The sequence below is a fragment of the Hemiscyllium ocellatum genome, chromosome 47, assembly GCF_020745735.1.
Source record: "Hemiscyllium ocellatum isolate sHemOce1 chromosome 47, sHemOce1.pat.X.cur, whole genome shotgun sequence".
Classification (NCBI taxonomy): domain Eukaryota; kingdom Metazoa; phylum Chordata; class Chondrichthyes; order Orectolobiformes; family Hemiscylliidae; genus Hemiscyllium; species Hemiscyllium ocellatum.
The window spans coordinates 20,888,386-20,901,993 of NC_083447.1; the positions used below are offsets into that span (position 1 = coordinate 20,888,386).

General features: G+C 41.1%; 1 protein-coding gene across 3 annotated transcripts in view; it reads right to left on the bottom strand.

The window, feature by feature from the left end:
• LOC132836766 (mitogen-activated protein kinase-binding protein 1-like) overlaps window positions 1-13,608 on the bottom strand; it is a 172,255-nt gene that overhangs the window by 95,182 nt on the left and 63,465 nt on the right. For all 3 annotated transcript variants that reach the window (XM_060856219.1, XM_060856218.1, XM_060856220.1), the window contains exons 12-14: window positions 12,440-12,531; window positions 2,733-2,858; window positions 211-278 (exon numbers count right to left, since the gene is read on the bottom strand). In XM_060856219.1, the coding sequence (XP_060712202.1) occupies window positions 211-278; window positions 2,733-2,858; window positions 12,440-12,531 (286 nt within the window). The remainder of the gene's footprint in view (window positions 1-210; window positions 279-2,732; window positions 2,859-12,439; window positions 12,532-13,608) is intronic.

The window sequence follows — 13,608 nt, forward strand, 5'->3', positions numbered from 1 at the left end:
GACTTTACTCAGGATAATACCACAATGTAACCATTTGTGGAATTTCAACCAGGTAAATTAATTCAGTAATGGGGTCATTACACTGGATGTAAATGATGTTTCAGGCTACCTTTGAGAGGAGGTAAGTTGCCATAAAAATATAAAAGCAAACAGATGGGAAGTTTAAGTGAAGCAACACAAAAATGCTGGGACTTAAAGTGAGGGTTTTACCTTTTGTGCCGTACGGAAATAGATACTTTTATCAACACCACAGCTAACCATTTTGACATTATCGTTTGCTAAAAAAGGGAGAATAAAAGGAGTAATTCAGATTAAAGATGTTAAAATCCAAACCCATTATGCACATACACAACTGGAAACAATGCTCAATTAATTGAGAGAGATTAGGAGAACATGGTAACACCCCAAAGGGTTTATTTATGACTCGATAAAATCCACATCTACATACAAAAACAATTGTAGCTGCTTTATCCATCTTCAAATAATAGTTCAGAAGGTATTTTAAAACTCTTACTCCAACAAATATCCAAAATGACACACAGCATCAAAAACAAACTAAAACATATTCTGTTATCTCAATGTGCTTTTGCAATCATCCCAGTTAATCGATTAGAATTTCTGCTGTATTCTCCCACAAACTTGGCTACTCTTGCATCATTATCTAGGACTCATGGCATTTTTCCTTCAATGACCTTTTGCAGCTACAAGTGTTCAAACTAGGCAATGTGGGCCCTCGATGATTAGTAGAGCAATTGTAGATGACTCTCAATATCATGTCAAATTTTTGTAGGTACTGACAAATCAGCAAACTTTGTTTTAACTGACACCTGATGAATCTGGCTCTTGATAAAAATTGACAAAAAACATACACCTCAAATACTGCACATAATTATTCAGTCCAATTATACCACCTTTCTAATGTATTTACCTCAATGTAAATATACTTCTTGTTCAATTAGGTTGCCACATGAAATATCAACAACTGATTCAACTTCTCAAATACTGTGATTTACCACAATGTCCAAGTAATCAGTTGAGGACGTGAGAGAAGTTTCTCGACTGCCAAGTTTTATTTAAAACAAAGTTGTATTATTATTTAAGTGATTTATGCTGTAAATAAAGTGATATCCATATCCCTTGCATTAAGTCCCTATTACTTAGTATACGATTTACATTTATCATGTGGACTTAGAACACAAAACCATACAGCACTGGTATGGACCCTTTGGCCCATGCTGTTGCACCAAACATGATGCCAAATTAAAGTAGTCCCTTCTGTCTGCCTTCGGTCCACTTTCCTCCACTCCTTGCATATTCATGTGCTTACCTAAAAGCCCTGTAAATGCCCCTATCATATCTGCCTCCAACACCAACACTGGTGCGCATTCCAGACTCCACCATCCTCTGCTTAGGAAATTTGCCCCTCACGTCTCCTTCAAATTTTCCCCCTCACCTTAAATGTATGCCCTCCTCATTTTAGACATTTCAACATTGGAGACAAAGAATCTAACTGTCAACCCTATCTATGTATATTGTAATTTTATAGACTTCAATCAAGTCTCCCTTCAGCCTCTGCCACTCCAGAGAAAACAACCTGAACTTTCCTACCCTCTAATCCAGGCAGCATCCTGGTAAACCTCTTCTGCACTCTCTCGAAAGATTCCACATCCTTCCTGTAAAGTGGGGACCAGAACTGAATGCAATTCTCCAAGTGTGCCCTAACCAAAGTCTTATAAAGCTGCAAGATGTCACCCAGACTCTTATACTCAATTCCCCAACCAATAAAGGCAAACATGCCATATGCCTTCTTTACCATCTTATGTACTTCTGTGGTTAATTTCAGGGAGCTATGGACATGAACCTCAAGATCCTTCTGTACATCAATGCTGCTCAGGGCCATGCAATTAACTGTATACTTTTCCTTAACATTTGATCTCCCAAAGTGCAACACCTCACTATTACCTGGATTAAACTCCATTTGATCTATATCCCACCATATCATTTGACAACTTTCTACACTATCCACTTCTTGATTATCCAGATTATTTGATCAACTGGCACATGCCTGGTTTCATAGATGCTAGTTAATAAAATGTTTGCTGTGCATTATTTCTATTGATACTTACTACTAAAATGTTTCTGCAAACAATAGTACAGCTTTTCTTGCTTTTAGCAATAGTCTTTCCACACAAAATTTGAAGGAGATGTGAGGGGCAAATTTCAGGAGCAAGGCATTCTCCTGAAAGTTTGTTAAACATGGAGTTATAAATTATGGAATCCTATCAGGATGCCAATTCAGCAACTTTAGCTGCAAATAATATTAATAAGCAAGCCGCAAGTAGACACCACAATTACTGCCAGTGTTCCAAACCCCTGGAAAAAGTCTAGTTCAAGTGACAACGACTGGTAAGATAAGACAGGGGTATGCATACCTTAGGTAGGAAGAGCATTAGTAGCTGAAATGACAATTCAATACTTTTCTTAATTCACATCCTAAGCAATATGGGGTTTCTGAACTTTTGTTTTGAAACTCCATCTCATTATTTCACCAGTTTTAGTTGGATAACCCTCAACTGCAATTTTTTTGCACCAAAACTAAATTTCATTTCAAAGATCATTTTAGTTAAGGTGTTGTGTATAAAGTAACATTGCAAAGTTATTTTAGAATTTAAGTTCAATATATTTTAGTAGTCAGTTACTTTGGGATAATTATTTTGGCTCTAAATACATACCTGCAAATTTCACAGCAGTAATAGATGAGGAATGATCATCCAGCGTCTGCACCAGGCTGTATTGCTTGTCCACATTCAGTATATGAATCAAGCGGTCTCTACTTGCTGTCGCCAACAGATTCATTCCTAAATAAAGTATTGTATATTAAACACACTAAAAACCTGGTCAATGCCTGAAGAGATTAAAACAAGTACTTGGACTAGAGCAATTTGTTCCAAGATTTAAAAAAAGGAAATTAATTTGAATTATTCAGTAACCTGCATGTAATCGAGACAAATGTATTAAAACTTTGGTAAATTTCACAGCATAGAATTAGAATCACTACACTCTTTTAGCCTCTCAGTTCTCAGTGTTGGCTGGGAGATGGGGAACTTCAGCACCAGGCAGAACTGTTAAACTTCATCAAGTTTATCATACCTGCATTTAGCAGAACATTCAAATAACAGTTTGAAGTGCAAATGACTATTTCAACATAATGCTTATTAAAGCAATTAGGCATGGACAAAGACTTCCAATGGACAAGGAACAAAAAAAAACTTACAGTGCTATGCACCAGACCAGTTCACTTCAAAATATTCAGAAGATAGTCTACACTGAGGGCACTGCTGAGAAAGATTCTGGGAGGAATCATTTTCATCACTGCCCAGAAGCGAATAAAAGGAAGGAAAGTTATAGTGGAGCATCCATTGTAAGACAAGCAGCTTTGTGGGTGAAGTGCTGATGAAGGTTTAAGTGTATCCTGAAGTGAACACCAGGCCTCAGTGAAGAGGACAAGCAGCAGTGAGATAAGGCAGTCAGAGGAAGAGGAAACTATGGCAGCTGCTGAAGGCACACAGGTAAAGTCGAAGGAAGTTTAACTGTGAAGTGACAGGCAGCAGGTGAGCAGGTGACTGGTGAGTAGTTTCTCGTCTCTTATTTTCTCTTCTCTTTCCTACCGATGATAACTTAAGGGTTAAGTCATGGCAGGAGACCAGTGTCATGCTCCTCCTGTGTGATGTCCCTGACTCTTTCACGTGCAGGGAGTGTGTCCAGCTGCACTTCCTGTCGGACGGCTTGACAAATCTGGAGCTGTGAGTGGCTTCACTACGGAACATCCACAAGTTTGAGGGAATCACGGATAGCATGTTCAGCAGGTTAGTCACACTGCAGATAAAAATTACTGTCGAAGGTAGGGAATGTGTGAGCAACAGACAGAGGAAGAGTAGGAAGGCAGTACAGGAGTCCCCTGCAACCTTTTTTCTACAAAACAGGTGGACATTTTGGATACTGTTGGGGAGATGGCTCACCGGTGAAGGAGGCAGCAGCCAGGTTCATGGCACTGTGGCTGGGTCTGCTGCATAGGAGGGCAGAAAAAGAAGGGTGGCACAGCTATAGTGATCGGGTATTAAATTGTAAGAGGAATAGATAGGCATTTCTTCAGCTGCAAACTAGAGTCTAAAATTCTATACTGCCTCCCTATTTCAAGGGAGTCCCAGAGTGGCTGCAGGACATTCCAGGAAGGGGTTGGACAGACCCCTGTCGTGGTGCATATGGGCACCAATGATATTAGGTTTAAAAAAAGCAGGGTATGGTCTGACCAGCTGAATTTAGGGAGCTAGGAGCTAAAAACTAGGACCTCAAAATATAGTAATCTCAGGATTGCTACCAGTGTTATGTGCTAGCCAAAGTAGGTACGTAGACAAGCAGGAGGCTAGAAGAACACGTTAAGCCAGGCAGCATCAGGAGATGGAGGAGTCAACGTTTCAGGTATAACCCTCCTTAAGTTTTGTGTCTCTGGCCACAGTAGATATGGCAGGATGGCAGAGACAAAGATGTAGCTTGAAGGCTGGTGCAAGAGGGAGGGATTCAAATTTTTGAGTCATTGGAATTAGATGGTCTACATCTGCGCAGCACTGGAACCAATGTCCGAGGGGAGTATTTGCTGATGTTGCTGGAGAGGGTTTAAATTGATATGGCAGGGGGATGGGAATCAAGTCAGAGGGAAGTAAAGTGGGGACAGAAACAAAGGACAGGAAGGGGAAAAGTGAAAGTTGAAGACAGAGAAACCAAAGACAAAAATCAAAAAGGGTCACGTTTCACAATGATTCTAAAACATCAATACATGTCAAAAAACTTAGCTCGAAGGCTCTGTCTCTGAAATGAGAGGAGCATTTGTCATAAGGTGTATGAATCAACTGCACAAACAGTTATTAATGGATATAATGTAATTGGGATCACAGAAGCCCTTCAGGGTGACCAAAGATGGGAACTTAATATTCAATTTTCAGGAAAGACAGACAGAAAGGAAAGGGAGATGCAGTAGCAGGAGGTTAACACAATACTAAGGGAGGTCAATGTAGAATCGGTATGAGTGGAGCTGTGGAACACCAACGGGGAAAAGGTGTTAGTGGAAATTGTGTACAGATTATGAAACAGTAGCTGTGATGCTGGGATTGTATCAATTGGAAATTAGAAATACACGTAGTAAGGGTACAGCTGTTATTATGGGTTACTTCAATCTACATATGGATTGGACTAAACAAACTAGTAGCAATGCATTGGAGGAGGATTTCCTGGAATGGATGAGGGACAGTTTCCTCGACCAATATGTCAAAGAACCAACTGGACAGCAAGCCATCCTAGCCTGGGGAGTGGGTAACGAAAGAGAATTAATTAACAACACTGTGGTTTGAAATCCTTTGGGGGAAAAAAGTGACCATGATATGGTAGAATTCTTCATTAAGATGGAGTGTGACACAATTAAATCTGAAACTAGGGTCATAAACTTAAAGAAGGCTAACTTTGATGGTATGAGGCATACATTAGCTAGATAAACTTGCCAAGGATACTTAAAAAGGTTAACGGTGGATGGGCAATGGGAGATGTTTAAAGAACAAATGGAGGAACTTCAACAACTATACATCCCTGTCTGGCGGAAGAGGAAAGCAGGGAAGGTGGCTCAACCATGACTAAATAGTGAAATCGGGAACAATATTAAAGCCAAAAAGGAGGCATATAAATTGGCCAGAAAAAGCAGCAAACCAGAGGACTTGGAGAAATTTAAAATTCAGCAAAGGGAGTACAAAGAGTTTAATTTGGAAAGGGAAAATAGAATATGAAAGCAAGCTTGCAGAAAGCAAGCTTGCAGAAAACAAGCATTGAATGCGAAATCTTCTATAGATATGTGAAGAGAAAGAGACTGGTGGAGACAAATGTAGGTTCCTTGAAGTTAGAATCAAGTGAATTCATAATGGACAACAAAAGGATGGCAGACCAGCTAACACTAAGGAGGACACAAATAATCTTCAGGAAATGCTAGGGAACAGAGGATCAATTTCTGATTTATCCCTCCATTTAGATCAACAGAGTAATACTCCCAAATGTGGAACACCTCCCCTTTTTGGGCAGCCACCTCTCATTTAAGGTTAACATCAATTTAGAGATTGAACAAGGCATCCAATCAGTGTGTGCTGCCATCAGTTGTCCAAGGGTGAGAGTATTCGATGACTGCAACATCCACGCTGATGCTAAGATCAAAACATAAGGCTGCCATCTTTCCAACTCTTCGACATGGCTCCCCCCCAAAAGCCAAGAAAAGTAGCGATTTGTTTGACATGGTTTCTCTTCATCAGCTGGGAGGATAGGCATACTAGCATCAGCATCCTTGAAGTAACCAATAGCATCAGCATCAAGGCAGATAATCTGAAACCAACTATGCCATGTGCAAAGGATGTCCAAGTTCTGACTACCAAAATCAATTTCCTTGCTCAACTCAAGGAAATAGTCAAACAAGATGACCACCTTGCAAGTTTTCAAAGACACTCTGAAGACTTACTTAAGTGCAATATCAACGCCTGGGAGATCCTCGCTCACACAAAAAAAATCTTTGAGTATAGGAACCTCCGATATGAAGGGACGCAATTCTTTGAAAACACTCACTGGCAAGAGAAATTGCTTTCTCAGGCTCCTTTTCTCCAATGTCAGCAAGTGAGATCAAGGACCAATTCTACCTCCCAGAAACACCTGCCAAATGTCTGGTCAGAATGCAGATATAGGGTTGGGTTCATCAGCTACACGCAAGGACCCAGAGAACCATGACCGGTGACAAGGAATCTTACTCATTACCAGGATGTTGCTTGGTATGGTAGGAAGATCGTATGAGGAAAGGCTGAAGCATTTGGGGCTACTTTCATTGGAGAAAAGAAGGTTTAGGGGTGACTTGATAGAGGTGTACAAGATAATGAGGGGTTTAGATAGGGTTGACAATGAGAACCTTTTTCCACAATGGAGTCAGCTATTATGAGGGGAGGTAGGTAGGTATAGGACAGATGTTAGGGGTAGATTCTTTACTCAGCAAGTCGAGAATTCATGGAATGCCCTGCCAGTAGCAGTGGTGGACTCTCTCTCTTTATGGGCATTTAAACGGGCATTGGATAGGCATATGGAGGATAGTGGGCTAGTGTAGGTTAGGTGGGCCTGGGTCGGCGCAACATCGAGGGCCAAAGAGCCCGTACTGCGCTGTATTTTTTTATGTTCTATGTTCATTAGTGAGTGATTGCCAAAGGTGGTGGAGCGTATGAATGTTTGTGGATGTGCTGCTAATTCAAATAGGATGCTTGGAGGGATGGTGTTAAAACCTTGAGTATTGCTGGAGCTACACTCATCCAGGCTAGTGGAAAATCGGGAAGTGTGTTACTTGTTGAAAGAATCCTAGTCTCTGACCTGATGTTGTAGACAGAGTATTTACATGGGCCATCCAGTTCAGCTTCCAACCCAAGAAGTTGGAATTCAGTGATGATAATGTTATTGAATGTGAAAGGATGATGACTGGATTATCTCTTGTTGGAGATGGTCATTGCCCGGGTCATTCATGGCAACAATGTTACTTGAGCTACTTGTCAGTCCAAGCTGGAATATTACCCACTATTAGATACTACCCTGAGAAACTCCTGCTGAATATGCCTGCACCTGAGATGACAGACCAACAACCATGTATCTTTATAGCAGGTATTATTTCAAAGAGTGGAGAGGTTGCTCAGAGATCCATTGACAGTTTCTCCAATCTGTCCACATAACTCAAGTTCCTAGTCCCTGGCACCATTCTCAGAATGGTATCTCTTTACATTCTTCTCAGGTAGTGTGTTCAGAAATGGACACAGACCTTCTGTTGAGGTGAACCACATTTTAACATAAAAAGAAGCTCAGGTAATCAAAAAACTACCACAGAAAAGAACTACTTTAGAAGAATGCTATGAAATTGGAGAGGGTGCAAAAAAATTTACATGGATGTTAGAGAGACTGAAAGGATTGAGATATATGATGACGCTGGATAGGCTGGGACTTTTACCTTGGAGCATAGGAGGTCGAGGGGTGTCCTTAGAGAGGTTTATAAAATCATGACGGGCACAGACAAAGAATAAAAAAAATTTACAGCCCAGGAACAGACCCTTCGGCCCTCCAAGCCTGAGCTGATCCAAATCTACTGTTAAACCTATTGCCCAATTCCTAAGCATCTGTATCCCTCTGCTCCCCACCCACTCATGCATCTGTCCAGACTCATCTTAAATGAATCTACCATGCCTGCCTCTACTACCTCTGCTGGCAACACGTTCCAAACGGCCACCACGTTCTGTGTGAAGTACTTGCCGCGTGTATCCCCCTTAAACTTTCAAGCTCTCAATTTGAAAACGTGACCTCATTATTAAATCCTTCACCGTGGGAAAAAGCTTATCTCTATCCACTCTGTCTATACCCTTCATGATTTTGTAAACTCAAATCAGGTCCACCCTCAATCTCCTTTTTTCTAATGAAATAAAACCTAACCTACTCAACCTCTCTGCATTGCTAGCACCTTCCACACCATGCAACATACTCGTAAACCTTCTCTGCACCCTCTCCAAAGTGTCCATATCCTTTTGGTAATGTGGCGACCAGAACTGTACACAGTATTCTAAATGCAGCCGAACCAATGTCTTGTACAATTTTAACATGACCTGCCAGCTCTTATTCAATACCCAGTCTAATACCATATGCCTTCTTGACCACTCTATCCACCTGTGCAGCAACCTTTACGGTACAATGGACCCGCACTTCCAGATCTCTCTGATCAACTTTTTCCAAGGCTCTTTCTTTTACAGTATAATTCATTCTAGAGTTAGACTTGCTGAAATGCATCACCTTACATTTGTCTGGATTGAACTCCATCTGCCACTTCTCTGCCCAACTCTCCAGTCTATATTCTCCTGTATTCTTTGACGGTCCCTTATGCTTTCTGCTACTCCACCAATCTTCATGTCATCTGCAAACTTGCTGATTATACCAACAATGCCCTCTTCCAGATTATTTATGAATATCACAAACAACAGTGGCCCCAGCACTGATCCCTGTGGAACACCACTGGTCACCTTTCTCCATTTCAAGAAACTCCTTTCAACTACTACTCTGTCTCCTGTTGCCCAACCAGTTCTTTATCCACCTAGCTAGAACACGCTGCACACCATGTGACTTCACTTTTGCTATTCGTTTACCATGGGGAACCTTATCAAACGCCTTACTAAAGTCCATATGTACGACATCAACAGTCCTTCCTTCATCTATCAACTTGGTCACTTCCTTGAAGAACTCTATTAAGTTGGTAAGGCATGATCTTCCTCGCACAAAACCACGTTTTCTATCACTGATAAGCCCATTCTTTTCTAAATATAAATAGATCCTATCCCCCAGTACCTTCTCCAGCAACTTTCCCACTACTGATGTCAGGCTCACTGGTCTGTAGTTACCCAGAATATCCCTACTACCTTTCTTGTACGGGGGACAACATGAGCAACCTTCTAGTCCTCCGGCACCTCACCTGTGTTTAAGGATGATACAAAGATATCTGGCAGGGCCCCAGCTTTTTCCTCTCTAGCCTCACACAGCAACCTGGGACAGACCCCATCTGGTCCTGGGGATTTGTCCATCCTAATAACCCCGAGCCTACCCAACACATCTTCCCACATACAAGATGAATAGCTAAGTTCTTTTCCCTGAGGGGCAGCCTTTTCCACACAGAGGGCACAACATATATGGAATGAGCTGCCAGAGGGAGTAGTAGAGGTGGGAACAATTACAACATTTAAAAGACATTTGGACAAATACATCGATAGGAACGATATAGAAAGATATGAGCCAAATGGAAAACTTCATCAGCTTGGACGAGTTGGGCCAAAGGATCAGTTTCTGTGCTTTATGACTATGACTCTAAATGTGTTTCAAATATAAATCACATTCTTAACTGTCTCTCCTATCAAATCCACAACACTGCACTATAAACAGAAAATTAGTTTCTTATTAAAAAAGCTTCTTCGTAATATTTTCGTAATATCAAGCTGAATCATAACAATTCTGGAATTCTCCAAAAATGCCTCGAGTCTTTTGCTAATCACACTGGGCTGAAAACTTCAGCAATTCAATTTCAAGCCCAGTTTCCCTTGACAGCTACAATGTTAAAATAGCTAGCAAAAATGGTTTGGAGATGCTGGTGTTGGACTGGGGTGTACAAAGTTAAAAAAAAATCACACAACACCAGGTTACAGTCCTGCAGGTTTAATTGGAAGCACTAGCTTTCAGAGCACTGTTCCTTCATCGGGTGGTTGTGGAGGACACAGTTGTAAGACAGAATTCATAGCAAAAGTTTACAGTGCGATATAACTGAAATTATACATTGAAAAATATCTTGATTGTTTGTTGAGTCTTTCATCTGTTCGAATACCATAATAGTTTCACTTCTTTCATACGTAAATCACAAAACTTCTTTTTAAAAGTTACATTGTCAGGTTAACTGTAACAATTGGTGTTAGCCAGGTAATATGTTGAAGGTGTTAGCCCCCTGTGTTCTGTCTGTGCCATAATGTTTAGAATGATTCTAATCTAAAAAGTGAGATAACAGAGTCTTACATGAATTCATGCAGTTTTTCAGCAAAGTACAACGTAACTCTACAAGTACAAATTCACCCCACAAATCTATGTATACACGTACAAGTGGGTTTGTGTGTCTGTCTGTCTGTCAACCTCCCCATCACAGACAGAGTGTGAGAGAGAGAGAGAGAGAGAGAGAGAGAGAGAGAGAGAGAGAGAGAGTGTGTGTAGAGTGGTCTAAGTCTGTGAGAGGATGCATGTAAGAGTGTGGGAGTGTGAGAGTATCTGTGTGCATGCGCACATGAGTATCTGTGTGTGTATAGTGCAATGGTGGTCACCTGTAGTGTGACATGAACCCAAGGTCCCAGTTGAGACCCTCCCTATGGGTACGGAACTTAGCTAACTCTGCTCGGCCACTTTTCGCTGCTGCCTGACTTTGCATAACGTGTCAGAGTGTGGACATGGATACCACCATTACAGGTGGGGACATCTCCCACCAAGTATGTGGCAGGTACTCATGTGACTCAGCCAACATTGTCTATCTTATACATTGCAGGCAAGGATGCCCTGAGGCATGGTACATTAGGGAAACTGAGCAAAGGCAACGACAACGGATGAATGGGCACCACACAACAACCAACAGACAGGAATGTTCCCTCCCAGTTGGAGAACACTTCAGCGGTCCAGGACGTTTGACCTTGGACCTTCGGGTGACCATCCTCCAAGGCGGACTTCGGGATAGGAAGCAGCAAAAAGTGGCCGAGCAGAGGTTGATAGCTAAGTTCCATACCAATAGGGAGGGCCTCAAACGGGACCTCGGGTTCATGTCACACTACAGGTGACCACCATTGCACTATACACACACACGCCTGCGCACACACACACGTATGCACAAACACTCGCACATACTCCCACACGCATCCTCTCTCAGTCTTAGACCACTCTACATTCACACATACATATATCCTCTCTCAGACACTCTCAAACCCTAACACAGATGCCTACAGACACACACTCCCACATGCACCCCCTCACAGACTTAGACACTCTACACTCACATACATATACATTCTCTCTCACACTCACAACCCCCCACCCCAGACAGACAGATACACATATACACACACACACACACACAAGTTTGTGGGGTGAATTTGTACTTGCAGAGTTACATTGTACTTTGCATGAATTCATGCAAGACTCTGTTATCTCACTTTTTAAGATTAGAATCAGTCTAAACATTATGGCACAGACAGAGAGCATGGGGCTAACACCTTCAACTTATTAACCTGACAATGTAACGTTTAAAAAGAAGTTTTGTGATTTACATATGAAAAAAGTGAAACTATCATGGTATTCGAACAGATGAAAGACTCAACAATCAATCAAGGTATTTTTCAATGTATAATTTCAGTTATATCGCACTGTAAACTTTTGCTATAAATTCTGTGTCTTACAATTGTGTCCTCCATAATCACCTGATGAAGGAACGGCACTCCGAAAGCTAGTGCGTCCAATTAAACCTGTAGGACTATAACCTGGTGTTGTAGGATTTTTAACTAGCTAGCACAAACTTTGTTTTGGGCATATCACTGTTTTATGTTAAATTCATTTGCAGTCAAGCTATTGGTGCACCTGTAGTCTGGACACTGATATAAACACTGTGGAGGAAAGCAGCACAATAAATAGGCAATCATATTTAGGTACTAAACACAACACTTATTCAGAAGCAGTTTCAATATCAGCAGCAAGTCAAATCAATAGCAAGGAAATCAAACAAATGCAGAGGCAGTAATCAAGAGACAGTGGTCAAATTCACACAAGTACTCACCTGTTTCTGGCTTAGAATACTCCAGACATAGAATCTCAGAATCATGAGCTTCAACTTTCATCAGTTCATCCAAGAACTGCAGGTCAAAGATTCTGAAAGCAGGAGGCACAAAGATAAAATTCAACCAACAACTGTTAACGATTTTGAGAAAAAGAACACGAGGTTTGCTGTAAAAAATATTTGTTACATAATTCCCTTTGCAGAAGCTTTTCAGGAGATGCTTCAATGCAGATTGTAACCACTCAAAGCAGCAGTCTACCACAGCTTTCTCAAGGGTAACAGGCATGGGCAACAGAATCACTGACTAAAGCGCAGGACCCAAAACTGAAATCACAAGAGGAAGGGTTCCAGGAGTTTGGGAGATTGCAATTGTGTCAAATAAAACAAAATCCCTCCCCAATCTTGATCAATATAGACAATTAATATACAAATATAAATATTAAATGTTCTTTTATAACTTCCCTTAAGTGATCTTACTCAAAATATGCTCCTGCCACATGTTCATGCAATTTGATTACTGTAGAAGTTGTTGGGATCCATTATTAAGGTTAGGTAATGTAAGAAACTTTATTGTTAGGTAGTGCTCACATAAGGTAGTATTAGCAAGTCTGGAACTTGTTAGCTTCACTAGACAACAGTAAGCCATTATGTTACACTAAGAACAGACTGAAAAGCTGATGGCATAACCTGAAGAGGCCCCAGGGAGGGTGAGAGATAACAGGACATTGGAGCCGTGTCTAAACGCACATAGCTCAAACTGAGGTAATAGAACGTTATCAGGTGAGAACCAATGACATACGAAAATTCTGCATTTTATCAAATAAGGATGTAACTCTGGAATGTGAGAGAACAAAAGGATAGACAAATTAAAAAATAGGCAGAACGCGCCTTCTCCAATGAGCTAGACACCTCACTGTACTGTGTACGATTCTCTTTCATTAAACCTGTTTATACGTTTAATCAGACCCGGTGTCTCTCTCCTCCAAACGAACACGGGGACAGAGGATCTGTCCCAACAAAGTGTAGGATTTAGTATATTGTAGTAAGCTGTGACATAATAGCAGTTTTCTAGCATTAACTAAGCGCTATAAGGCGACTTGCCAATTGCTGGAAAATGGGATTAGAATAGTTCGATGCTAGTTTTTGATCAGCACAGACTCAAATGGTCC